General features: G+C 43.3%; 1 protein-coding gene across 3 annotated transcripts in view; it reads left to right on the top strand.

Annotated features, from left to right (window-relative positions):
* Positions 1 to 729: 729 nt before the first annotated feature.
* LOC112251230 (potassium voltage-gated channel subfamily C member 1) overlaps positions 730 to 26,247 on the top strand; it is a 129,292-nt gene continuing 103,774 nt past the window's right edge. For all 3 annotated transcript variants that reach the window (XM_042321860.1, XM_042321870.1, XM_024422098.2), the window contains exon 1: positions 730 to 1,347. In XM_042321860.1, the coding sequence (XP_042177794.1) occupies positions 730 to 1,347 (618 nt within the window). The remainder of the gene's footprint in view (positions 1,348 to 26,247) is intronic.

The following is a 26,247-nucleotide window of genomic DNA, read 5'->3' as shown; positions in this document are numbered from 1 at the left end:
AGCGATACGCCATCCCATCTAGTTTGCGCTTAGTGGGAGTAGAATTAGTTTTTCAACAGGACAATAACCCAACACACCTCCAGGCTGTGTAATGGCTATTTGACCAAGAAGGAGAATGATGGAGTGCTGCATCAAATGACCTGGCCTCCACAATCACCCGACCTCAACCCATTTGAGATGGTTTGGGATGACTTGGACGGCAGAGTAAAGGAAAAGCAGCCAACAAGTGCTCAGCATATGTGGGAACTCAAGACTGTTGGAAAAGCATTCCAGGTGAAGCTTGTTGAGATAATGGCCAGAGTGTGCAAAGCTGTCATCAATGCAAATGGTGGCTACTTTGAAGAATCTCAAATATAAAATCTATTTTAATTTGTTTAACACTTTTTGGTTACTACATGATTTCATATGTGTTATTTAACAGTTTTGATGTATTCACTATTATTCTACAATGTAGAAAATAGTAAAAATAAAGAAACCCTTGAATGAGTAGGTGTGTCCAAACTTTTGAGGGGTACTGTATGTATGGTGCACACATGTTAAGCAATGATCTATTTATATTTCAAAGATTTGACCCTCACCTGTAGATTTGACCCTCATGTTAAAACATCTATTCCATACTCCATCCTTTTCCACTAAATATTCTACCCCTCTCTTTCCCTCTTCACAGACTCCTCCTTCCCCCCTCCCCCTTGTGTTCTATCTCTTTTCCTCTCCCTCCTCCTTTCTCCTATGCTCAGTTCGGTTTGTGTCTCCTCTTTCAAAGGACGCAAGGGTGGGAACAAGTCGCCCAACAAAGCATGTTACAGTGCAGACATGACTTGTCCGTCAGACAGCGAGAAAATCGTAATAAACTGCGGAGGGGTGCGACACGAGACTTACCGCAGCACCCTCAAGACGTTGCCGGGTACACGCTTATCTTGGCTTACCGATCCGGACGCGTTTAGCAACTTCGACTATGACCCCAAAATCGACGAGTTCTTCTTCGACCGCCACCCTGGCACATTCACATTCATCCTCAACTACTACCGCACAGGCAAGCTTCACTGTCCCAACGATGTGTGCGGCCCACTGTTCGAGGAGGAGCTCGCCTTCTGGGGCATCGACGAGACGGACGTGGAGGCGTGCTGCTGGATGAACTACCGTCAACACAGAGATGCCGAAGAGGCGCTGGACAGCTTCGAGCAGCCCGAGCCAGAGGAGCCGGAAGACGACCTGGAGCTGACTGCGGACGGAGAGCTCAAGAGGCTGTGCCTGCACGAAGACGGACGCAAGAGGAGCTGGTGGAGTGTGTGGCAACCCTATTTCTGGAATCTTTTTGAGGATCCATATTCTTCCAAGAATGCCAAGGTGAGTCCTCCCTCGAGCACGATACATAGGCTACATTCTGTTGCGATGCTTGTATTGCGCGCGCGCTCTCTCTCCTTGTGACATTTCCTCTTAAATGTTTTTCCGTCCGATAAAAGTCTATTACAGGTGCACAGGAATATTAAACTGGATTTAGAAGAGGGAGATCCAGTATAGCCTACTGCTTATTTAGGCTATATATTGAATATCCTTGACGTATTTTTATAATGGACGTCATGTGTACAGACTGCAGTCTATGAAAGTTGGCTGCTATGTCCAAAGTTATTCCGATGATGAGGGAGGGTGTGTTGGAATGGAGTTCATGGTGTTCTTCGCTTTGATAGTCAAGGAAAATTAGTTGGAAGAAAAAAAAAACAGTGAATGTCACAAACATCGTTTGGAATTTTAAAACAAGCAACCAACTCAGACCAGTGCTGGTGTGCCTAGTAGTTGTTGCCGGTTGGAATTTGACTTTTGTGGCCTATGGTGTGTTATTTTCTCTATTTTCACAAATAATTTAATTTAGCACCACGGTACACTATTAAGTTGTGTGGGGAGTACCTCGTTCCCTCAGGCAGTCACTTGGTCGGTCCTCTATTCCTATACGCTTCTCTCCTCGTCCCTCTCTCCTCCATTTTTACGCACTGTCTCCCCGTTACCACTGCGTCTCGAGCGTACCGCATACCCCCCACACACACACACACACACACAACACAAACACACGTTCCTACGCTTTATTAAATTGTCGTTCTTTGTGGACCTCTAGCTCCGGACTTCGTCGTTGTCGAGCGCATCACTCAATCTCGATTAGCGCATTATCTCTCCTCGCTCACTCTCTCGTCTTCCACAATGTCCACTCCCCCGTTGCGCATCTCTCTATGTCTCCTTGCCTTTCACTCTCTCCATCCCACTTTCACCCCTCTCTTTACCTGCTCTCCATGTATCTCTTCACATCAATACCTTTTTCGTTTTAACAAGCCTTCTCGTGCTGCGTCCCTCTCCAGTCTGAAAGGCTACCCGCGTTTTGCACACCCTGGGCGTGATTTTGGCGCATTTTAAGCAGCTAGTATTATAAACTAGTCGAGTGTCCACTTGCCTAACTCAAATAAGGTCAAAACCATATTTTTTAATCGTTAATGAATGGAACCTTTGTCATGTTTTTGCCCTTCATTACTTCATTAACTCACCACTTTTCATGCTAATCTAGACCTAATCCTTTGACCTGCTGTTTGACCAACCTACCTGTCACCAAACTACCTGTCACCATTGCACCTGTCCTTCCCGCCAATCAACGTCTCCATCTCGTCTCCCGCAGTCTCAATTTATACAAGTGAAGGGTTATTTTAGGCTTAGTTAGTTTAGGGTTTTGTTGCCAACCGACAGTTTGAATGAGTGCTTTGCTTGCCTCTATATGTTGATTGACTAATTGTCTACAGTTGCCTATCTCACTTTGCTAGTGGTGACATACACTAATGGAAAACTGTAAATGATACAGTCATTTTGTGTATTATCAACAGTAAAATACTTTTGAAATGTTTTACTGTAGCATACTGTAAGTTATGGTCAATGTGGAACATTTTTGTGAGATGGAAAAAAATAGCTTTATTTCAAATGGTACTGTAATTACAGTATTTGTTGAGGCAATATTTGTTGCACTGGCAAGTGAGAATAATGCACCAATTTCACTTGTGTGTGGTTATAGTGCCCCATCAATTTAACATGTAAAGGGGAATGGCAGCAAGTCTTAAACCTTAATGCTTAAGCATTTTGCCATGTCCTTTTGGTCTGTTTTGCCCTGTGGTCGCTGACAGTTTGGAAGCCTTTGTTAAGGACTCTTAGAAGTGCAAGTGATATAAAACACAAAATATTCATTGATATGCTGTAATGTTTGTAAACACTTTACCTAGCAGCCAAACTGCTTGGGCCAATCCCTTGAAATTACAGTAAAATACTGTGAAATACAAACCCCTAAACTAATTTAGTTTATTAATTCATTTATTCATTTTACGGTATTGTACTGTGTGTAATTACACAGTACTTGCTTTGATACTGTGTACTGTAATGTGAAATACAGAATTTTACTTGCCACTGAGCTGCCTGTAAGCTACTGACAAATTCACAGTAAGCCCTTTAGAGTATAGGCCTAGTCAGTGCAGTTGGCATGCCAGCTATGAGAGTGACATACAGTAGCCCTATGTCACATGTGACCCTGTAGGTATAACACCCCAGCAGTTGGTTATTCCCCCTTCCATAAACATTCAACCCTTCAACATGACAAACCATACAGCCCTTTATCTTCAGTGTTCACTGTTGTCACTGTCTTCACTGTTTTCCTTCGAGGTGATAGGCTATCTGTGTGTGAAAACAGGGACATCAACAGGCCTGCACCTGTGACAAATTAACAAAGACACATCTGTATGAGTATTCAGGAACTGTTGACTGAAATGTGTTGACTGTAGAGGATATGCAGGTCAGGCCAGGCCTGTAAACCTTCCCTGTTACAACGGCTTACTTGTGGACACCTGCACTCAAACACAAATGAACACCTTCACGCGGGTGACACTGAACACATGTGGTTCCCTGGCAACAGGATATATGCTGTGCTGTATTCTGGCCCAGGCTACAATAGGCTATTACAGGTATCGGCTTGACATAGAAATATACTTAGTAAAACCAATGTGTTCTATAGAGAACACACAGACCTATTTAAGGTTTAAAGTAAGGTGTCAATAGAAGGCAACTAAGGAATTCCGCTCTTGATTAAAAATGGCATAATCATCAATGGTCTGTATAGGGCTGATTGCTTCAGTTTAAGCCTGAGATCTTCGTACATGGCATGAACACTAGAATATTCACCGTCACACAACAGGCGTAATTTATATCAATAGTCGTCCTGCGGGAGCCTGTAGCTCCTTGTCCTTCTAAACGCAAGTCCTTGGTAGAATGGACATTCTATCTATGCAATGCGGTGGGTTTTTAGAGTTGTGTATCTGTTCTACTGAATCTAACTCTGAGATTAACTCACCTGATGTTCTCTTTCTGGTGTGGTGGCCCTCTACCTGACCTCCAAGGATGCTGTCTCCATGGGAACACAATACTGCAGGCTTTTGTTTCCCAGGGGTTTGTGTTAGAGGGCACAACAGGCTTAGATTCAGAGTCTACGTCCTAAAAGGCACCCTATTCCCTATAGGTGCACTTCTTTTGACCAGGGTCCTATTGGCTCTGGTCAAAAGTAGTGCACTATAGAGAAAAGGGTGCCATTTGGGACGAAGACAGTGTGGTAGTCCAGGTATAGAAGTTGCCCTCAGAAACAGATCTAGGATTAGTTTACTCTCCTCCAATCCTGGCCTTATCCAATAGGAGGAGAGAATGGAAATCTAACCTTAGATCAGTGTCTAGGGCTAATGTCACCATACCCCAGAGAGAAATTACAGCTAGGTCTCTTGCCAGGCTTACTCAGCAGGTAGTGTTGCCAAGATAACCCTCCCGGTTTTGGCGTTGAATTTGACACATTTTGTCGTTTATCCCCTCAGACTATAAAGCTGAATCTTCAAATGCTTGAATGAAATGAATACATGTAATCGATGTAAGTAGACCTAATGTCAAATTACTTTTATAATCACTTAAAATGAGTTTGTTTTTGTCATGGCAGACAGGAGAGGGTCAACACTGGATAGACCTATTGCTGATCAGTGCCCCTCTACTCTATCATCTAAAGAACTATTGAGGGGCTACTCATAGAAGTATGTACATTATTGGGGCTAGTACTACTAATTTCACAGATGAGGGAGTTTACAGTGTGATGTGCATGGAGAAGATTCCTGGTAAGCTGAAATAACCACCCCATGATTGAGCTTTCCTGCTTTCCTGTAGGCTACAATGCAATAGGCCAACTGTGGGCTGATCCAAAACAAGCTGATGCTTCTGAATGGGCTTTTTCTTTGCACTGCAGGGTTGATTAGTAACATAGTGTGCTTTATAACCCGTGGTGTAAAGTAACTAAGCAAAAAATACTTTGACGTATCTGTACTTTACTATTTATATATGTGACAACTTTGACTTTTACTCCATTACATTCCTAAAGAAAAAAATATATTAACAAAATATATTTTTTCTCCCATACATTGTCCCTGACATCCAAAAGTACTTGTTACATTTCGAATGCTCAGGCAGATCAACAATATGGTCAAATTCACCCACCTATCAATATAATGCATTGTCATCCCTACTGCCTCTGATCTGGTGGACTAACTAAACACAAATACTGTGTTTGTAAATGATGTCTGAGGGTTGGAGTGTGCCCCTGGCTGTCCGCTCTTGTACTTTTTTACTTTTACTCAAGTATGACAATCGAGTACTTTTTCCACCACTGTTTATAACACAACAGAAGTTAACAGATGAGTTTGTGTTGTTTGGGATGGTCACATTTTGAACTTTATATGGCAAGACACTGTGAAGAGAGTAAAGGGGGTTAGCCCAAGTAGGACGTGACTTTACAACACCACACACCTTGGAGGGAAGCGGAAGCACACCCTCACCTGTGCCAATATGATTAATCCACCCAGTAGTGGCTGTACTAAATGTAACTATAGCAGGGTCGCTACCACAGTAAACCTCTTTTCTCCTTCTCTCTCTTGCTTCCCCTCATGCTTAATTGTCTCTAAAATCCACATCCTTTTATGGAGAGAAAGCTGTGCCATGACCCAGATTATTGTGTGTTAAAATAGTATTTTCTGTCAGCTGGGCACATCAAGACAGCGTATTGACCCGGGCTGTGCCTGCATGCCTGGTCCCTAGTTTGGCCTGTATGAAGAGACTGGATGTTGTAGATGCTTGTGTTGCTGTCTCTTGCAGGCTTCCTTTGTAACAGAGATGTCAACAGAGCCAGGAATGAATTACTGAAGAATGAAAGCATGGTGAATCCTTGGTTTCAAGTGGAGTGAAATCTGGCTGAATGGCATGGTTTGCCTATAAGTTAGTGAGGGCACAAGTGACCTTGCCTGCCGGGTTCCTAAAGGTTTGGAGTATAGTAAGATACCAGGGGCCTCATTTATCAAAAGGGCTTGTGCACAAAAACTACTCTAAACCTTGCGTGCGTCAGTTTTCCTGCAAAGGTTAGGTTTTTATCTTTTTTTTTTAACTTGATGGGAAAGTGTGCATATTGTATCTCCACGCAAATCTCAGGCCATGCGTATGCACACCTAGTGGTTGATCAACTGTATTGCAAGCAAAAAACATTATTTTGGGGGAAATGGAGGTGTTTGATGCAGGGGAATTATAATAATGGTAGGCTCATAAAGGCATTCAAACCTAGGCCTAATGATAAGACAGATGCATTTGCTGTTGATAAGCTTGCATATTAAATCAAATCAAATGTATTTATATAGCCTTTCTTACATCAGCTGATATCTCAAAGTGCTGTACAGAAACCCAGCCTAAAACCCCAAACAGCAAGCAATGCAGGTGTAGAAGCGGTGGCTAGGAAAAACTCCCTAGAAAGGCCGAAACCTAGAGAGGAACCAGGCTATGAGGGGTGGCCAGTCCTCTTATGGCTGTGCCGGGTGGAGATTATAACAGAACATGGCCAGGATGTTCAAATGTTCATAGATGACCAATATGGTCAAATAATAACAATCACAGTAGTTGTCGAGGGTGCAGCAAGTCAGCACCTCAGGAGTAAATGTCAGTTGGCTTTTCATAGCCGATCATTAAGGGTATCTCTACCGCTCCTGCTGTCTCTAGAGATTTGAAAACAGCAGGTCTGGGACAGGTAGCACGTCCAGTGAACAGGTCAGGGTTCCATAGCCGCAGGCAGAACAATTGAAACTGGAGCAGCAGCACAGCCAGGTGGACTGGGGACAGCAAGGAGTCATCATGCCAGGTAGTTCTGAGGCATGGTCCTAGGGCTCAGGTCCTCCGAAAGAGAGAAAGAAAGAGAGAAAGAAAGAGAGAATCAGAGAGAGCATACTTAAAGTCACACAGGACACCGGATAAGACAGGAGAAGTACTCCAGATATAACAAACTGACCCTAGCCCCCCGACACATAAACTACTGCAGCATAAATACTGGAGACTGAGACAGGAGGGGTCAGGAGACACTGTGGACCCATCCGAGGACACCCCCGGACAGGGCCAAACAGGAAGGATATAACCCCACCCACTTTGCCAAAGCACAGCCCCCACACCACTAGAGGGATATCTTCAACCACCAACTTACCATCCTGAGACAGGGCCGAGTATAGCCCACAATGATCTCCGCCATGGCACAACCCAAGGGGGGGGCGCCAACCCAGACAGGATGACCACATCAGTGAATCAACCCACTCAGGTGACGCACCCCTTCCAGGGACGGCATGAGAGAGCCCCAGTAAGCCAGTGACTCAGCCCCTGTAATAGGGTTAGAGGCAGAGAATCCCAGTGGAAAGAGGGGAACCGGCCAGGCAGAGACAGCAAGGGCGGTTCGTTGCTCCAGAGCCTTTCCGTTCACCTTCCCACTCCTGGGCCAGACTACACTCAATCATAGGACCCACTGAAGAGATGAGTCTTCAGTAAAGACTTAAAGGTTGAGACCGAGTTTGTGTCTCTGACATGGGTAGGCAGACCGTTCCATAAAAATGGAGCTCTATAGGAGAAAGCCCTGCCTCCAGCTGTTTGCTTAGAAATTCTAGGGACAATTAGGAGGCCTGCGTCTTGTGACCGTAGCGTACGTGTAGGTATGTACGGCAGGACCAAATCAGAGAGATAGGTAGGAGCAAGCCCATGTAATGCTTTGTAGGTTAGCAGTAAAACCTTGAAATCAGCCCTTGCTTTGACAGGAAGCCAGTGTAGGGAGGCTAGCACTGGAGTAATATGATCAAATTTTTTGGTTCTAGTCAGGATTCTAGCAGCCGTATTTACCACCAACTGAAGTTTATTTAGTGCTTTATCCGGGTAGCCGGAAAGTAGAGCATTGCAGGAGTCTACCCTAGAACTAACAAAAGCATTTATGAATTTTTCTGCATCATTTTTGGACAGAAAGTTTCTGATTTTTGCAATGTTACGTAGATGGAAAAAGCTGTCTTTGGAACAGTCTTGATATGTTCGTCAAAAGAGAGATCAGGGTCCAGAGTAACGCCGAGGTCCTTCACAGTTTTATTTGAGACGAATGTACAACCATCAAGATTAATTGTCAACGCATAGCGGCAAGTCATCTAATATGTTTATTTTATTTGTATTATATATTCCTAATTCATAATCATATTGCAGGGCATGTCTCTCTCTTTCCGACATGACTGGTTTATTCCCGCTACCTAACAAATATGAATCTAGTATTTATCCATCAATATTAGTAAATAGACCTGGAGCCTATGACAGTATAAGTAGGCTACAGTAGTATTGTGCGATAGGAGCGCGTCATAATAACATGTTTAATCTCAGAGCCTATAACATGTATTGATCATGTATTGCTAAACAAAATATTGAACAACAATTCATATTTTGTATGGGCTGTAGGCAGCATTTACTTTTAAATGGTTCAATAGACAATCAATCTTGCACAATGCGCAGCCAGTGTTTGGCACTTGCAATAGTCAGCATGCGTTTTTTGTTTGAAGAAGTCACTGCAAAAAAAATTGAACAGCCTGCCCACACCTCTACATAAATTTGATCAAATTTGCCATTGCGCTTTAGAAACTATCATGGCCCAGTTCCAATATATCCTAATCCCACAGAAAATGAGGGAGTTTTTGTTACCATAAAAGGTTTCCAGGCGGGGTTGTAGCGCTCGTTCATGAGCGCGCAAAAATAGTATGGCTCATATTTGCTAATGAAAACTTGCGTATACAGTGCCTTCGGATAGTATTCAGACACCTTAACTTTTTTCACACTTTGTTACAGTACGTTACAGCCTTATTCTGAAATGTATTAAATAAAAAAAATACTCAGTAATCTACACACAATACACCATAATGACAAAGCGAAAACAGGGTTTTAAAAATGTTAGCAAATGTATAAAAAATAAAAAACAGAAATACCTTATTTACATAAGTATTCAGACCCTTTGCTATGAGACTCGAAATTGAGCTCAGGTGCATCCTGTTTCAATTGATCATCCTTGAGATGTTTATACAACTTGATTGGAGTCCACCTGTGGTAAATTCAATTGATTGGACATGAGGTGCTTCATAAAAGTACTGAGTAAAGGGTCTGAATACTTATGTAAATGTGATATGTTGTTTTATTATTCTAAAAACCTATTTTTGCTTTGTCATTATGGGATATTGTGTGTAGATTGGCGAGGGAAAAAACAATGGAATACATTTTAGAATAAGGCTGTAACGTAACAAAATGTGGAAAAAGTCAAGGGGTCTGAATACTTTCCGAATGCACTGTATGTTTGATAAATCCCAATAATTTGTTGCACATGCAAATTGGTTGATAAATGAGGCCCATGACCTGTTTGCAACAGACTACATGCTGTAGTCCTGTATGGCTGAGTTGGTTTGAGCATGAGGCTTGCAACGCTAGGATTGGAGTTTCAAAACCCGGCGCTACCCATGCGTAAAATGTGTGCATACGTGACTGTAAATCGCTTTGGATAAAAACATCTGTAATATAATATTGTACGTTCTGAAAAATGAATGAAATAATGGTAAATGGTGTAGAACGTAGAGGACAAAATGACTATAACATAGCCTTGATTAGGTTCCATAACTGACTACAGCATCTCGGTTGGTGGTGGCTTATTCTTCGTACGGCGGTTGAATGTCGTCATCGCTCTGCGGCGCGGACAGTGTATCCCTCAACTCTTTATCATATACAACACACTACTTGTTGTATTATCATGGATGCAGGGGTGTACGCTGGATTGCTTATTATCGCCTTCTAGACCCCGACCCCCCTTTCTCTCTCTCCTTCTCGTACTATCTCTCTCGTTGTGCTATAGCGTAGCACTGCGGTGCTGATAGTAGCTGACTGCGCGCCGATTTCTGCTGCAGCGCAACACACGAAGCAGCTGTCTAAAAGGAGAGAGAACGGGAAAGGGGGAGGTGGAGAGATCGGGGGCTGTTTGTGTTAGCCCTTTTAAGACTTCGATCGAGAATAAAACTATTGACGTGGTCACTTTTCCCCCCTTTCGGGTATTTTTTGTTTTGCTTAGCCTTGCAAGCTTGGATATGCGTATACGCTTATCGATTAATCCAAATTTCTCCGTCTGCACCATTCACGTGGCTGTCTTGTAAAACGAAGCCCCCTCCCCACATACACACAGACACTGAGAGAGGGGAGGGCGGTAATGCGGGTAGGCGAAAGCCGAGTGCCCGCTGTTAGTGGCACTGCCTGTCAAGCTCTAGAATGGCTGAATAGTCTTCTTTTTCACATCATGCCCGTAAAGGTTATGTTTTTGTAATTCTGACCTCCTTTCGTGTACTACGCTTGCGCTGTTTGGTCAGTTTTGAATTATTCTGACAAAAGTTGTGTGTGTGTGTGTGTGTGTGCGCGTGCAGACTGACGGGCTCTCAATATCACACCTCTAGAGAGAAATGAACCCTCGTCCACCTTGTAAACTTCACGAATGACCCTGGTCCAGTTTCACTCATGTTACAATTACGACACACACACACACACACACACACACACACACACACACACACACACACACACACACACACACACACACACACACACACACACACACACACATTGTGCTTTTGCTACAGAGGCTACCCTAGATATCAGAGGGAGCGCGTGATATCTGTTTAACCTTTGTGTGATCCAGCTCTGTCCATGTCACCCGCCTCCTTACGCGTCTTGGCTGATGACACGGTCGGTCGTTCATAGCTGTGTTCCCCTCCCAGATAGACCTGCGCTTGTGAGGAAGAATAAATGGCATCACAAAAAAATAGCAAATTACTCTCTTTAGGACTAGACCTAATATACAGCTGATCTGCATATAGACCTACCAGCATGTAGTTATTTGACCCCGGCACCATATTTCCTATAGGCACCTGTACACACAACACCAACAACAGCCTTCAGGCTAACAGTTAGCCTATTCATTCTCCCATTTGCTATGGATGAGCACGTGTTTAATGGACTTCCTGTAAATGAAGGTAATAGGCTAATTATTAAATGAAACTCATTCTAGTCCCAATTTTTCACACAAAGTCCTTAGTAATATGCCTACAGCCCCCCAGATGTAAGAGTTGCCACATTTCTAGGCATATGGTGCTTGTATGTTATTAGTACTCATTGTCTCACATTGGTTCGCTTTTTTAACTAACATATTGCCCATGAGCTGTCCTCTGAAATGCAGTCCCCTAGAACAGGGATGGGCGACTCCAGTCCTCTGGGGCCTGCTTGGTGTCACACTTTTGCCCCCAGCCCCAGCTATCACACCCGACTCTAATAATCAAGAAATCGTGATTCGCAGTTTGGAATGCAATTACGTTAATCAGCTGTGTTTGCTAGCGATGGAGGAAAGGTTTAGCACAACTCCGACCCCCTGCGTCCTGGCTTTCCCATCCCTGCTCTAGAACCAAACAGCTCCACCCACACATTCTGTATTTCAGCACTGGACAGCAGCAGTCTGTAGACCTATTTCAGCACTGGACAGCGCCTAGGCCTCTCCTTTTACTACTTTACTCGCCTTTCTATTTTCGTCTTTTAACTTTACTCGTCTTTTCTATGTGAACTAAAGTGTCTGACTGTATAATGGCTGCTCTTGCAATCTTACTTTGCAGCAAACAATTATGTTACAACAATGCGACCAGGCAAGTTGGTGTTACTTATAGCCTAGGCCTACTCAATGTGTTGATTGTCGAGGACGCGTTATGTCACCGAGTTACATCATTCAGTTCATGCTGCTGGTCTCTAAAGTGTTCGAACTTCTCTGACTGACTTAACTCTCCCAGGTCTCATTGGCTCCGTAAGATACGTCACCGAGCGTCAAGAGAACACCTCAACAAAGTTTATTCTCGAACCATATTGGTCACTTTGTGTTATCCAACTCCAGTCCTCGAGTACCCCCAACAAACTATTGGCCTAAAATAAACAGTATAGCTTATCATAAGTTTAGGGGCGTCAATGTTCCCAATGTTAATGTGCACACCCCCGGAAACTGCATAGCTTATGAAATATTTATTTTCTTTCTATCCACAGTGTAAAAATAGGCTAGCCTACTGCATGGCACATGAAATATACTATTCACTTAGGAATCAACTAATTTGTGACGTGGCCGTAGAGATAAAGAGCAAAAACGTTTTTGATGACTTTGATGTTGTGTGTTCCACTTTTTAAACGGGGCTAAGTTGCCCTTGTTTCGGTGTGTAAGTTATCGTCTGTCTCTTTCTCTCCTCAGGTGTTTGTAAACAATCTGTGAATAGGGGACACGGGTTCCGAAAATAAACTGGCGCATGCCGAGTGTGTGAACTCGAACTAGATTAATTTGTACTGTATACTTCAAAAGTATGCCGTGCGCACTGACAGACTTACTCGCGCGCATGCTCGAGCCGGCAGGGATCTCGTCTTTCACCGTCGGCAGTTTTATTTATCGCCAACCGGTATTTGTAGCACTGTGGAGCGATTGACCACTGGGAAACCTTTCATTTCCAGGCCGTATTGGTCTGTGTGTGGCCGATGTAAATGCTACTGCTGCGGATTGGCATTTCTGTGTTGTTCTTTAGTAAATGTAATGGGAAACGCATGTGACAGAGTAGTTTATTTGGAGTGTCGTTGACATTGCGTGAAAACACTGTCTCAAATTCCCCTGTGTATACAAATGTTGCACTCCACTCATTTTACACCACCTTGACGTTTTTCTGCTAAGGTTTCTGTTTAGCTGCATCCTATTTGTGATTCTACCCCTCTACCGTCCCCTTTCCTCCCTCTCTTCCCTTCTACCTCTAAATATAGAAATAAAAAGGGGAGATGGGCTGCATCTCTCCTCCTCTTCACCATACTGACACGCACATTCCTCTTCCCCATACTGACACGCACACCTCCCCCCGGTGGTTTTCCCTGGACGTTACTGCACCTCGGTTGCACATTCCCATGCAGCAGAGTGCTTTTCAGAAGCAACCGGCCACCGTGTGCATCAAAACCGCCCGTGGTTCTCTCCCCTTTCTCTTTTCTTTTACCGATGTGCGTGATTCCCACCCTTGGCCCGCCCTCGGCAGCCGGTTACTTGGCTTCCCTTACACAGCGCTGGCTGTTTTGCAGCGTGTACCCGAGCCAAATCGTTTTCGCTCTTGTAGTCGTCGATTGTACCAGCTCGGAGTGCTTCGTGTGAATTGCATCCACTGCGGCGGCAGCAGGGCCCCTCTGCTGGGAGAGATGCGACAAACGTCGGGGGAACTGAACGCTTTCAGCGCCGGTGTTCGCACATGGAGCCCAGTCACGGGGGCTTTTGAATGAAGTCAAAAATAGAAATAAAAAGCTTCGTTATTTGTGTTAATTTAATTTAACTGTTTTTTATAACATGTGTGAGAGGTAATCTACCTACAGGTGACTATGTGTAGCCTGTTTTTGAACGATCTAATACATTCAATCAATGTAATATATTTACGGGCAGAATGCAGTCCATGGACTGTATGTAGGTTTATGTTTAGAGGTATGAATCATATAGGGTTTAGGCCCTGTGTTTCCCATAACAAGATTATGTTGTATAGAGAACAGTCAATAGTGTGCTATGGCCTGCACCACAAAACTTTTTATTTTCCTCTTCCTGAATTGAGTAGCAGCAGGGACCACCTTCTATAGCGGTCCTGACACACACACACACACACACACACACACACACACACACACACACACACACACACACACACACACACACACACACACACACAGCATATTTGGCATTTGGATTACCAGTGAAGAACTTACACAGGAGTAGAGAATAGTTATTGTAGCCAAGCCATTTAGGTGTGAGGCCCTCCAAGTCGAATCGAACATTGCCTAAGGGGCAATGAATTGATAAGTAATACATTACACACACACACACACACACACACACACACACACACACACACACACACACGCTGTTCTTCAGTGTCCTTTTAGTTCATAAGGGTCTGTCCCCATTCAAATACTTTACACATGCGTAATTCCATCCTTCCTTCAGTTAGTCAGGGACTGGTCCCATTCAAATATTTAAATATGCATCCGTCCTTCCTTCAGTAAGTCAGTAACTGGCCCCATTCAAATACTCTAAACACGCACCCTTTCTTCCTTCCTTCAGTTAGTCAGTAACTGGCCCCATTCAAATACTCTAAACATGCACCCTTTCTTCCTTCCTTCAGTTAGTCAGTGACTGGCCCCATTCTTATACTTTAAACATGCATCCTTCTGTCATCCAGTCATACATATCAGTAATAACCTTGAGAAACAGCTGAAAGGAAGGATGCAGTCTGAAAGTATTCGAACCGTGCCCAGTGTGTGCCCTGGAGTCAATGTCATGATAGCCGTGCTAGCCTACTGTGCTGAAGACTTGGCTTTTGCCTCTGGGAGCGAACACAATTCTTCAAGTCCCAGGCAAGGTGACTTGTGTCACGTGAGTTTAGCTTGGCAAAGCACCACCTCTCCATTAGGCTGATAGGGGACAGACAGAGGAGAGCAGAGTGCCACGGGGTGCTGCAGTGCAGATGGATCATCCCACTGGGCACACACTGGATGAATCAACGTTGTTTCAACGTAATTTGTCAACGTATTGGAATTATGTGGAAAATACATTGGATTTGAAAAAACGAATCAACCATTATTGTTTTCATCTCATTTCAACCGGTGTTGTAAACATTGAAATTAGGTTAAAACTTCATCTTAAATAGATTGACTTAACCTGACTAACAGGATGTTACATCAATCTAATTTCAACATAGTCATTACAACTATTTACACGATGAAATTGCATTGTAAATTCCACATAGAAATACATTCAATATATATTGGGTGGTTGAAGAATTTAATTTGATATTTGATAAGACATGTTATTTGACCTTGTTTCAATGTTGATAGTAAAATGGTTTGTTTGAATCAACGTCATGGTTTCAATATCATGCCATTAACCGAAATAAAGAGGTATATTGAAATATAATGGGAAGTCACAGTCCAACGATTCCTGGCTGAACTATGACTCCTACTGGTGCATGAGAGGTAATGCACGTCAGTGAGAACAAGTCTACCATCCAGATGCCTACCTCTATGTAGACTACTTAGCTTTGGCAACAAGCTGTGTTTGATTCAGCTGAGCTGTCATGTCAACACATTTAGACATTGATCAGTTTCCATACTCATTTGCGTAGACTACCCAAATAATGTTGACTAGTTGAAGGTAACTCCTCTAACTTTTCTTACACAAGCTGTATGTGAAAGCAACATTCGAAGTGAGGTTGGGTTTATGGAGGCTACATTAACATCTGATTTTCCCAAAGGACACCAATTAAATACAAGTCAATGTATTTAAGTTGAAGTTTTACCCCAATTTCAATGTTCACAACACCTGTTGAAACGAGATGAAAACAGGACTGGTTGATAACGTTTTTCAAATCCAATGTATTTTCCATGTCGATTCGATGTCACAATACGTTGACAAACTACGTTGAACCAGTGTTGATTCAACCAGTGTGTGCCCAGAGGGGTTGGCTCTGGTCCCTTTATGCCTCTAACCGCCGATTTCTGATCAGATCTATTTGTCTCACTGCTAACCAGCACCAGTTAGAGCAACAACAAAAAATATGAAAAGAGGCCTGGGATCAGTTGAGGCATAATGTAAAAATGTAAAAGATAGCCACAAGAAGTTGTTTAGGAACGGATTTCAGTCCAAGGGTCAAATCCAGTCATACGGGATAGCTAAGATATAGTACTAGGGTTAAATCTTGTCAGCGAGACACTCAAGTAACCTCCGGAGGAACTTGACCCAGTGCACTGCAATGTGAGATGATATGGATATGCTGTAATGTTTGACCTGATTTTAAAAAAACCCCCACCTCAGACCGAAACATTTGTCATATAAAAGGTAGTTTGGGAGTTTTTAGTATGTGAATTATTATTATTTTTTTCCCTTTATCCGGCCTTTAATTCTATTCATGGGAACCATTATAGAGATTGTTTTTCAATGAAAAGCACATTTATAAATTCAACGTATTATTATTATTATTATTCTCGAAAGGAGTGGTAGCAATACGGGCCTGTGTTCATGTGGCTTCTGTCCCGCTAGTCTACATCCTCTGGGGGAAGGGGTAGGGTTGGGAGGGGGCTTTTCCTCTTGGCCCTGAGGGAACACTCTTTCCCCTTGTGTAAAAATGGCTAATTTGGCACAGGACTGGGGGCAAAAAAACAACAACACCTAAACACCCTCTTTCCCTTCTCCTCTTCCACTTCTCTCTTTCTCTTCCCTCCCCTCCTCCACTTCCCTTCCACCCCTCTCTTTCTCTCCCCTCTTCCAATCCAGTCTTCCCCTCTACCACTCAGTTCCCCATTTCCCCCCTCTTCCATTCTTTCCCTCCCCTCCTCCACTCCCCTCTTGCTCTCTTCTCCTCCCCTTTTCTCCCATCCTCCACTCTTGTCTTCCCCTCTTCTTCTGGTTATAGGATGGTGGGATGATTCCCGTCCTCCGGAGAGAGAGAGAACTGGAAGCTTTTGGAGATTTGTGGGATTTGTCAGGCAGATGTCAAATTCTCTTTACTTACAGGCTTGTATTAGCCTCTTCACTTAGACCTATGGGGCCCAGTTCAATCGAAACTGCTAACCAGGTTTCCGCGGTAAAGCAATGATGTGGCGAGAATACTTTAATTGTATTGATTTGAAACTTTAGTTGTATATGTGTATTGATACGCTCAGCAAAACAATGTTTAGGCCTACATTACAAACAAAATAAATCTTTAGAACATATCAATGAACGTCAATAGGACATATCAAACACAACTGCCTCCCATTTACCACAAAATGGTGGAAAGTATTACCCGTTTCCCTATACAATGTAAAGCACCTTGAGTTTGAGGAAACTGTTGTTTCCTGTTCTGTTGTGATCAGTTCTGTACTATAAACACAAATCATGACCATTATAATGCAGATGTAATTTCCTGGAAGTATACCATGTGAGGTGCTGCTGAAAAGGCCAGGCCTTGCATCCTTGATTAGTATTTATGGATCAGTAGAGATAAGGGAATGGCATTTGGATTACCAGTGAAGAAATGACACAGGAGTAGAGAATAGTTATTGTAGCCAAGCCATTTAGGTGTGAGGCCCACCAAGTCGAATCAAACATTGCCTAAGGGGCAATGAATTGACAAGTAATACATACACACCAAGTGATGGTTTATTGCATACAGAATTTGCCTTGCACACTTTCTCACCCAACCCGCTCCTGTTTCTCTCTCCCACAATATTTCATTTTTGAACAGGGCTGGATAAATGGATCTGAGGGTGGGAAGAGACTAAGAGAGAATAAGAGAGGGAGAAAAGGAGATATGGAGAAAGTGAGAGAAGGAAAGGGAGAAAAAGAGAGGGAGAGATGGAGAGCGAGAGAGAGATGGAAAATGAGGGAGAGAGAGAGAGATAGGAAGTAAAGTTAAGATGGAGAGACATCCTGTCTTTAAAAAAATAACACACACACACACACATACACATTATAAACCTCTCCTTCAATTTCTGTGCACCACGTCGATAACATGATGATTTCCGTAAACCCTCTCAGTGTGTTCACGATGTTGAAATCCCTCGTGGAACTTTATAGGCAAAGACAGAGTGTATCGGTATGTGTGGATGTATGTGTGTGTGTGAGAATGTGTGTGTGCGCATGCGCACTGCAGAGAGCAGGTCTGTGAGAGGAGGGGGACTCTTGAAATGATGACGGCAATGCTGCAGAGCTCTGTATAAGGGAGGGAGAATGAGAGAGAGAGAGGAGGATGAGAGGAGGATGAGAGTGGAGAGAAGCTGGCGGGAAGGAGGAAGAGAGAGAAAGATGCGGCGGAGCAAGAAGGAAGAGGAGGAGGAGGAGGAGATGAGGGGCCAATGCTGCCTGGGAATGAAAGAGGGATGATTTGAGAGAGAAAAGAAGGAGAGAGCAGTGATGGAGGGACGATCCTGGGCTTAGCAGTATCAAAGCACCTCAGGCCACGGACTGCTGGGGAAAAAACCTACACGTGCAGAATAAAGGCAATTGGACAGACAGGAATGCAAGACAGGACAGAAAGAAGTAGAGAGAGAGATTTGCAAAGAGGGATGGAAAGAGATAGATAGCAATGTTCTGCATTTTAATAAAATCTCTCTCTTACACAAAGTCTGTGAAGCGTGGGTACATTTACTAGCCAACCCAGTCAATCTACGGGTGGCCCTGTCTCAGACGGTTTGGACACAGTTGGCCCGTGTGTGGAGAAAATTCCAGTGTGTCTTTGTGGAATAGTGGCTGCTCTGCTCTCTGCTGACTATTCCTGTACAAATACAGACGCAATGACTCAGTGCCCAGAGCCTGTGTGTGTGTGCCTGTGTGTGTTTATTCTCTAGGACAAGAATGCTTTTCCCCCATGCAGTGTGGGTACTTTACTACAGAACATATGTGTGTGGAGTGGGAGAGAGATGGAGAGAGAGAGAGAGGTACAATGAGGGAGAAAATTTTAAAATAGTGATTGATATGAGGGCACAGAGAGAGAAGAGAGACTGACAGAGGGAAAGAAGGAGGGAGGGAGAGGAGGACACGAGAGGAACATTTGCAAGGACAAACATGCATAGTGCACTGCAGTGATCAGGATTGAATACTAAGCAGAAAAAATGCAATGCCTTCTATTTTTCTGGTTTCACCTCAATGCACCTCAGTGTGTGTGTCCTGGCCAGAGAGAGAGGGAGGGAGTGTGTGTGTGGGTGTCAGAGTGTCCGTCTGCATGTGTGTGTGTGCGAGAGTAAGGACCAGTTGATGTGTGTGTTCTAGTGTGTGTGTGTGTGTGTGTAATTCTGCGTGTTTATGGCTTCCTATTGCACTTACTGTACTTTCCACAGTCTAATGAACCGGAATACAATGTACACCATAAGCACTCTCCAAGACTTAGGGGTTAGTGCTCTAATTACCTGAAGCTAACATTATCCTCTATACTTCACTGTTCTTCAAGAGTTAGTGTTCTACCTACTGTAGCTAACATTACTTTACTGTTCCACTTTACCTTAAATATAATTCCTATGGTGTTTCCATCCTTCCAAACCTAGATCTTTAAGATGTCCTAATTTCCATGAATATTCCCAAGGCTGCTGGGCTTTTTCTGTTCCCAGTCCCACATGGGAGCATCTCCCTCCTCTTTCTGTCCTTCTCTTTCTGTCCTTCTCTCTCTTTCTCTTCATTTGTCAGCTCGTCTTCTTCTTCTTCTTCTTCTTCTTTGCTTCCTTGTCGTCCTCCTGCCTTTTCTTCTTATTGTCTCTTTCTTTCTGTCTGTCTATCTTCATCTCTCTATCTGTCACTCAGACTCTGTCTCCCAGCGGAAACGTGTGTCCACTTCTAAGGGCTCTTAATGTTCCCTCCTTAGGGAAGATAGGAAGTAATGTCCACTCGGGTGCTAAGACGTCTCCACTGACTTCTCTTCAGGAATGAAGTCCGTTTAGGACACAGGGACACTCAGACCCAATGGGATATTGTGAGAGTTTATTCCACTCTTTGGAAGCATCAATGCACACTCCTAAGGGCATGGGGATGTTCCCTCCCTATGTAGGGTACACTTTAGTCCCTGGTTAGTGAGGACTGAGCAGTAGTGTCATTACTGTTGAATGAGCTGGTTATATAAATGGCCTGGATGCGTAGGACTGTCTCAACATCTATGTCTCAATGGACAAAATACAGTATATGGATCAGAGGGAGGGGAGGGATAAGGAGAATGGGGAGAGAAGAGAGGGGGGAGGGAAGAGTGAGAGAGAGGTAGAAAAGAGAGATGGGATTAAAGAGAGAGCTAGAAGAGAGAGAGAGTGGAAAGAGGGTTTTCTTGTCATTAGGGATGGTTGGAAATTTACAGAATGGGGACCAGGAGGAAAATGGGAGAAGGTCATGCTTTTTCAATTTCAGTCATGGGGTGGGTTTAGTATTTAAAAAACAAAATCTAATCCAGAGGAGGGTCATGTAATTTGTAATTGATGACATTTCAATATTTCTCAGTGTTCTAGAATGAGTTGCTTTCTAGGCTATTATCGATGTGTGCCTGATGCCGCCCCTCATCTCTGATTCTCTGCTGGGCGTGCAAATACAAGTGCACCTATCGGCTATTTAGTGTGGTCTCAATCAAATGCTCCATAGGCTATAGGCTAGGCTACAGAAGCACAGAGCAAAGTTATAGTTCTAAGAAAATGTACTTCCTTTTTTTGAGCTGCTGGGATGGTGTAAATAAAACTAGGCTGCCATGTTCTTTCTGATACATTTTTTTTGAATGCTGCCTAAACCAATGACTGTGCTGTGTAGCAGTGGCAGTTCAGGAGTTAGAGTCAAAGGCTTCTTCCCAAAATCTTTATCTATTCATATTTCCCCAAAATTCTACATCGTGCGTGCGGACTAGCCTATACTATTCAGTTTGAGCGGGAAAGCGAGAAGATGATAAGGAGGACCGGAAGTCAACTTTGATAGGTTGCTACTACTATAATTGACTTTAAAATAAACAATATGTTTCTAGCCCATGATGGAACTATACTGAACACAAATAATAAATGTATTAGGCCATAATCTATGGATTTAAAATGACTGGGAATATAGATATGCATCTGTTAGTCACAGATACAAAAATAAAAAAACCTAAGGGTGTGGATCAGAAAACCAGTCAGTATCTGGTGTGACCACCATTTGCCTCATACAGTATCTCCTTCACATAGAGTTGATCAGGCTGTTGATTGTGGCCTATGGAATGTTGTCCCACTCCTCTTCAATGGCTGTGCAAAGTTGCTGGATATTGACGGGAACTGGAACACACTATCGTACACGTCCATCCAGAGCATCCCAAACATGCTCAATGGCTGACATGTCTGGTGAGTATGCAGGCCATGGAAGAACTGGGAAATTTTCAGCTTCCAGGAATTGTGTACAGATCCTTGGGACATGGGGCTGTCTATTATCATGCTGAAACATGAGGTGATGGCGGTGGATAAACGGCACGACAATGGGCCTCAGGATCTCGTCACGGTATCTCTGTGCATTCAAATTACCATCAATTAATTGCAATTGTTCTCACTGTCCGTAGCTTATGCCGGCAATACCATAACCCCACCGCCCACATGGAGCACTCCGTTCACAACGTTCACATCAGCAAACCGCTCTACCACACGACGCCATACACGTGGTCTGCGGTTGTGAGGCCGGTTGGACGTACTGCCAAATTCTTTAAAACAACATTGGAGGCGGCTTATGGTAGACAAATGATCATTAAATTCTCTGGCTAGAGCTCTGGTGGAGATTCCTGCAGTCAGAATGTCAATTGCAAGCACCCTTAGCCTAGTGGTTAGAGCGTTGGGCTAGAAACCAAAAGAATGCTGAATCGGATCCCCGAGCTGACAAGGTAAAAATCTGTCATTCTGCCTCTGAACAAAGGGAGTTCATCCACTGTTCCCTGGGCGCTGAAGAGGTGGATGTCAGTTATGGCAGCCCCCCGCACCTCTCTGATTCAGAGGTGTTGGGTTAAATGCGGAAGACACATTTCAGTTGAATGCTTTCTGTTGTACAACTGACTAGGTATCCCATTTTCACTTCCCTCAACACTTGAGACATCTGTTACATTGTGTTGTTTGACAAAACTGCAGATTTTAGAGTGGCCTTTTATTGTCCCCAGCACAAGGCACACCTGTGTAATGATCATGCTGTTTAATCAGCTTCTTGATATGTCATACCGGTCAGGTGGATGGATTATCTTGGCAAAGGAGAAATGCTCACTAATAGGGATGTAAACAAATTTGTGCACAAAATCTTTAAAAAATAAGCATTTTGGGCATACAGTATGGAACATTTCTGGGATATTTTATTTCAGCTCACGAAACATCGGACAAACACTTTACATGTTGCGTTTATATTTTTGTTTAGCATATTTATCAGAGATATTGATATCACAATATGCGAGATTTTACTAAATTGCATTGTGGTGCTGAAACATGAAGCGATAGCCGCGGCACAATTAATCCGACAGATCATGGTGCTGCACCATGTACTTTAAATAGCCTACCTCTGTGTCTGTGAAATTAAAAGCAGGACTCGAGGGGGTATAAGAGTGTATGTGTGTGCCATAGGCTTACCTTTGGCTAAGGACTATTGTTTTGTTTAAAAAAGCATAGGCCTACCCCTTGTTAGCTTAAAGAGATGCTTCAAAATCCCAAAGTATCCATTTTAAGATTTTTAAGAAAATAAAACTGATCCGATTATATAAAGTGATCTATAACAGTGCTTTGGTCCTAGAGTAGACGAGCTAAACTACTTCTATGCTCGCTTCGAGGCAAATAACACTGAAACATGCATGAGAACACTAGCTGTTCTGGATGACTATGTGATCACACTCTCCACAGCTGATGTGAGTAAGACCTTTAAACAGGTCAACATTCACAAGACCGCAGGGCCTGTAGTGAAGCAGGTTGAGAACTTCAAGTTCCTTGGTGTCCACATCACCAACAAACTAACATGGTCCAAGCACACCAAGACAGCTGTGAAGAGGGCACAACCAAATCTATTCCCCCTCAGGAGACTGAAAAGCTTTGGCATGGGTCCTCAGATCCTCAAAAGGTTCTACAGCTGAGGAAGGCCCTGAAAATTGTCAAAGACTCCAGCCACCCCAGTCATAGACTGTTCTCTCTGCTACCGCACGGCAAGCGGTACCGGAGCGCCAAGTCTAGGTCCAAGAGGCTTCTAAACAGCTTCTACCCCCAAGCCATAAGACTCCTGAACATCTAATAACATGGCTAACCAGATTTTTTGTATTGCCCCCCTTTGACGCTGCTACTCTGTTATTATCTATGCATAGTCACTTTAATAACTCTACCTACATGTACATATCACCTCAATTACCTTGATTAACTTGTGACCCCACACATTGACTTTGTACCGGTACCCCTGTATATAGCCTCGCTATTATTATTTTACTGCTGCTCTTTAACTACTTGTTACTTTTATTTCTTATTCATATATATTTTTTTAACTGCATTGTTGGTTAGGGGCTTGTAAAGTAAGCATTTATGGTCTACACCTGTTGTATATATAATGTGCTTTGATGCTTTATGCTAGAAACAAGATGTGAAAGACCTGGGACAGATGGGACGTTGAATGCATATATGCGAACATCTTCGTTTAGTTTCTATGACATTCATTGGCTGAGCTACAAAATTCTATAGCCGAGGAGACAAAAAATAGACTTCGCTTGGGAAGTAATCTAATTCTGTCGCTATCAATTGATTAAGCTATTCACTTTCTGTACAATAGAAGACGTTTAAACCCAGACAGCTTTTAGGGAAACACTTGTGACCTTCTCACGTTGGTTTAAGCCTTGGAAGAAGAGTAGCCAGCAGTTAAAGCTTACATTTTCCTGCTTCTGTAGGCTTACTTTGTCTGGAGTGGAAAGGTAGGCCTAACTTTTGAAAGTACCCTACTCGGATTCATAGTGAAGTTTCAGATTTATTTAGTTGCAAACAGGGACAGTTTCGTTGCAAACAAGTCACAATGATTTGGCATTGGAGAAATACGATGAGATGAACACATAGGCCTATCTCTCTGTCCATTCTTATCTTGTAATTTGTGTGTTATTAAAAAAAACTTCTGCTATGGTCTCCTGTCAAGTGAAATGACGTAGAATTGCATGACATTTTTTAAATAAAAGGCTTATTTTTCTCAGACCTGCAAAGATAGATTCATGCAATGCTTTCATTATAAAGAAGATATTTCCACCCCTACTCTATTTTCACGGTGGTTTGCGAACCCACAACCTTCTGGCCCGCAGCCCTGTGATATCAATATTCCTGCATTGCCATGTAAATGCTTACAGAGACGAATAGCCGTTTCTAAAACTGCATATCTAAGTCTCTGGTCCGTCCTAGAAGTGAGGGTAAACGGTAAGCATGTTCTCTGTTATCCAATTTTATGTTTTAATGATTATTTTGGGTGTAGGGGAGAGTCTTTTTTTTTTTTTTTTTTTTTAAGCGTTCAGGGAGGGTTTAGTTCAAATGTATTTTTCAGAGAGGCTTGATTTTGTCCAGGTCACCCATGTTATAAATAACGTACACTCCCTTTCTCCTTGCAACTTGCTGTTCACATATAGAATTCACTGTATGTCGCTACTGTTGTCAAACTATTGTCTTCTACATTATGCATTTGACATTCACTTAGTAAACTCAAGCTTATCCATATTTGCTTTTGATGGAAAGAGATAAAGAGAGAGGAAAAGAGAAATATACGAAGAGAGGGGGGAGAGGAATATATATATATACGCATGAGAGTGGGGAGATGGAGAGATTGCGTTAGAAGGCTCTCAAGTTTTTGAGGAGAATGGAGGCTCAGTTCCTATGGAAGATGTTTTTATCAATGAGAGGTGATCTAACCATTCACGAGTACTGTTCAAAACTCAACACACAACGATGACACATATTCTCTCCTCTCTCTCTCCCCGCTCCAGCCCACTTACTCTCTCCCTCTTTCTTCCTCATCTACCCCCCTCTCTCAGAGACATGCACACATATGCACACACATGCATCCGGTACCTTTACACAATTACATATTGTACACACACACACACACACACCATACTATTAGTCATGAGTTTAGACACTGTAATGATCCATGCAAGGTTGATGTGTGTAGGGCATAGTGTGTAGGGCATAATACATATTGCGTAGTGCGTAATGGAAAGTGGCGTATCGTAGACCAATGAGGCGCTAACCTTTTCAACAGCACCAAAAACAGGGGAGTGGTTGGTTTATCCTCTGTAACATCAGAATGGTTGTAGAAGTGTTCAAAAACATATTATATGCTGAATCTGACTGAGCTGGATGGATGTACACCCTGTGGTTCTCTAGAATGGCACCTATTCGATATTTAGTGCACTACTTTTGATCAGAGCCCTATGGGCCCTGGTCAAAATGTGGGCACAATTAAGGGAATAGTCACCAAATTGGCACCCTATTCCCAATTGGCACCCATTGTGGAATAGGGTAGAGATAGGTCATCACTGGGGCTCAAACTAATAAGACTATTCAGCTACAATTTGCCACTAAGTAATGTTTTTATATCAACTCCTGTACATTTTTCCTGGTCCGGTCACATGGTCAGAAGAGCTATAACTGGCAATAACTGTCCGGGCCCAGAATTTCCCCTTGCCTTAGCCTCATTTGATCCATACACCCATCCATCCATCCATCCCCCACCTCCACTCTCTCTCTGGCCCAGGATAGGGACCAGCTGCTGGGCTGCTGGGGTTCTCCGGGCCCCTAGCCCCTGTGGCTCAACCACTCTGTGGCTCTGTTGCTCTGGCCAGTTCTCACTCCCTTTGGTTTGCTGCCAGGGATGGAGAGAGAAAGAGAGATGGAGACAGATTTGGAGTGGGGGAGAAAGAGAAAGAGGAGAGCAGACTGTGGAGATGGAGAGAGATTTTAGTGAGAGATATTAGCAAGAGAGAATGAGGGAAGCATGGAAAGAGTGAAATAGAGAGATATAGAATGAGAGAGCGGAAGGGAAACGGAATGAGCAAGAAGCTGAGAAAGAGTCAAATGGAAGAATTAGAGAGGGAATGAGACAGAGAGATAGAGAGAAAGAAAGCGAGCGAGATAAATATATAGTCAGAGGGAGAGACAAATAGAGAGACCGAGAGGGAGGGAGAGCTGGCTGGTATGGTGCACAGTATGTCCTGTCCTAACCTCCTCCCTCCCCCAGATGGCTCTGATGCTGCTACTGATGATGGTGTGATTGGTCCTTCTCTCACTCACTCACTCACTCACTCACTCACT

This window comes from Oncorhynchus tshawytscha, linkage group LG01 (assembly GCF_018296145.1).
Source record: "Oncorhynchus tshawytscha isolate Ot180627B linkage group LG01, Otsh_v2.0, whole genome shotgun sequence".
NCBI lineage: Eukaryota > Metazoa > Chordata > Actinopteri > Salmoniformes > Salmonidae > Oncorhynchus > Oncorhynchus tshawytscha.
This window is presented reverse-complemented; position numbering and strand designations above follow the sequence as displayed.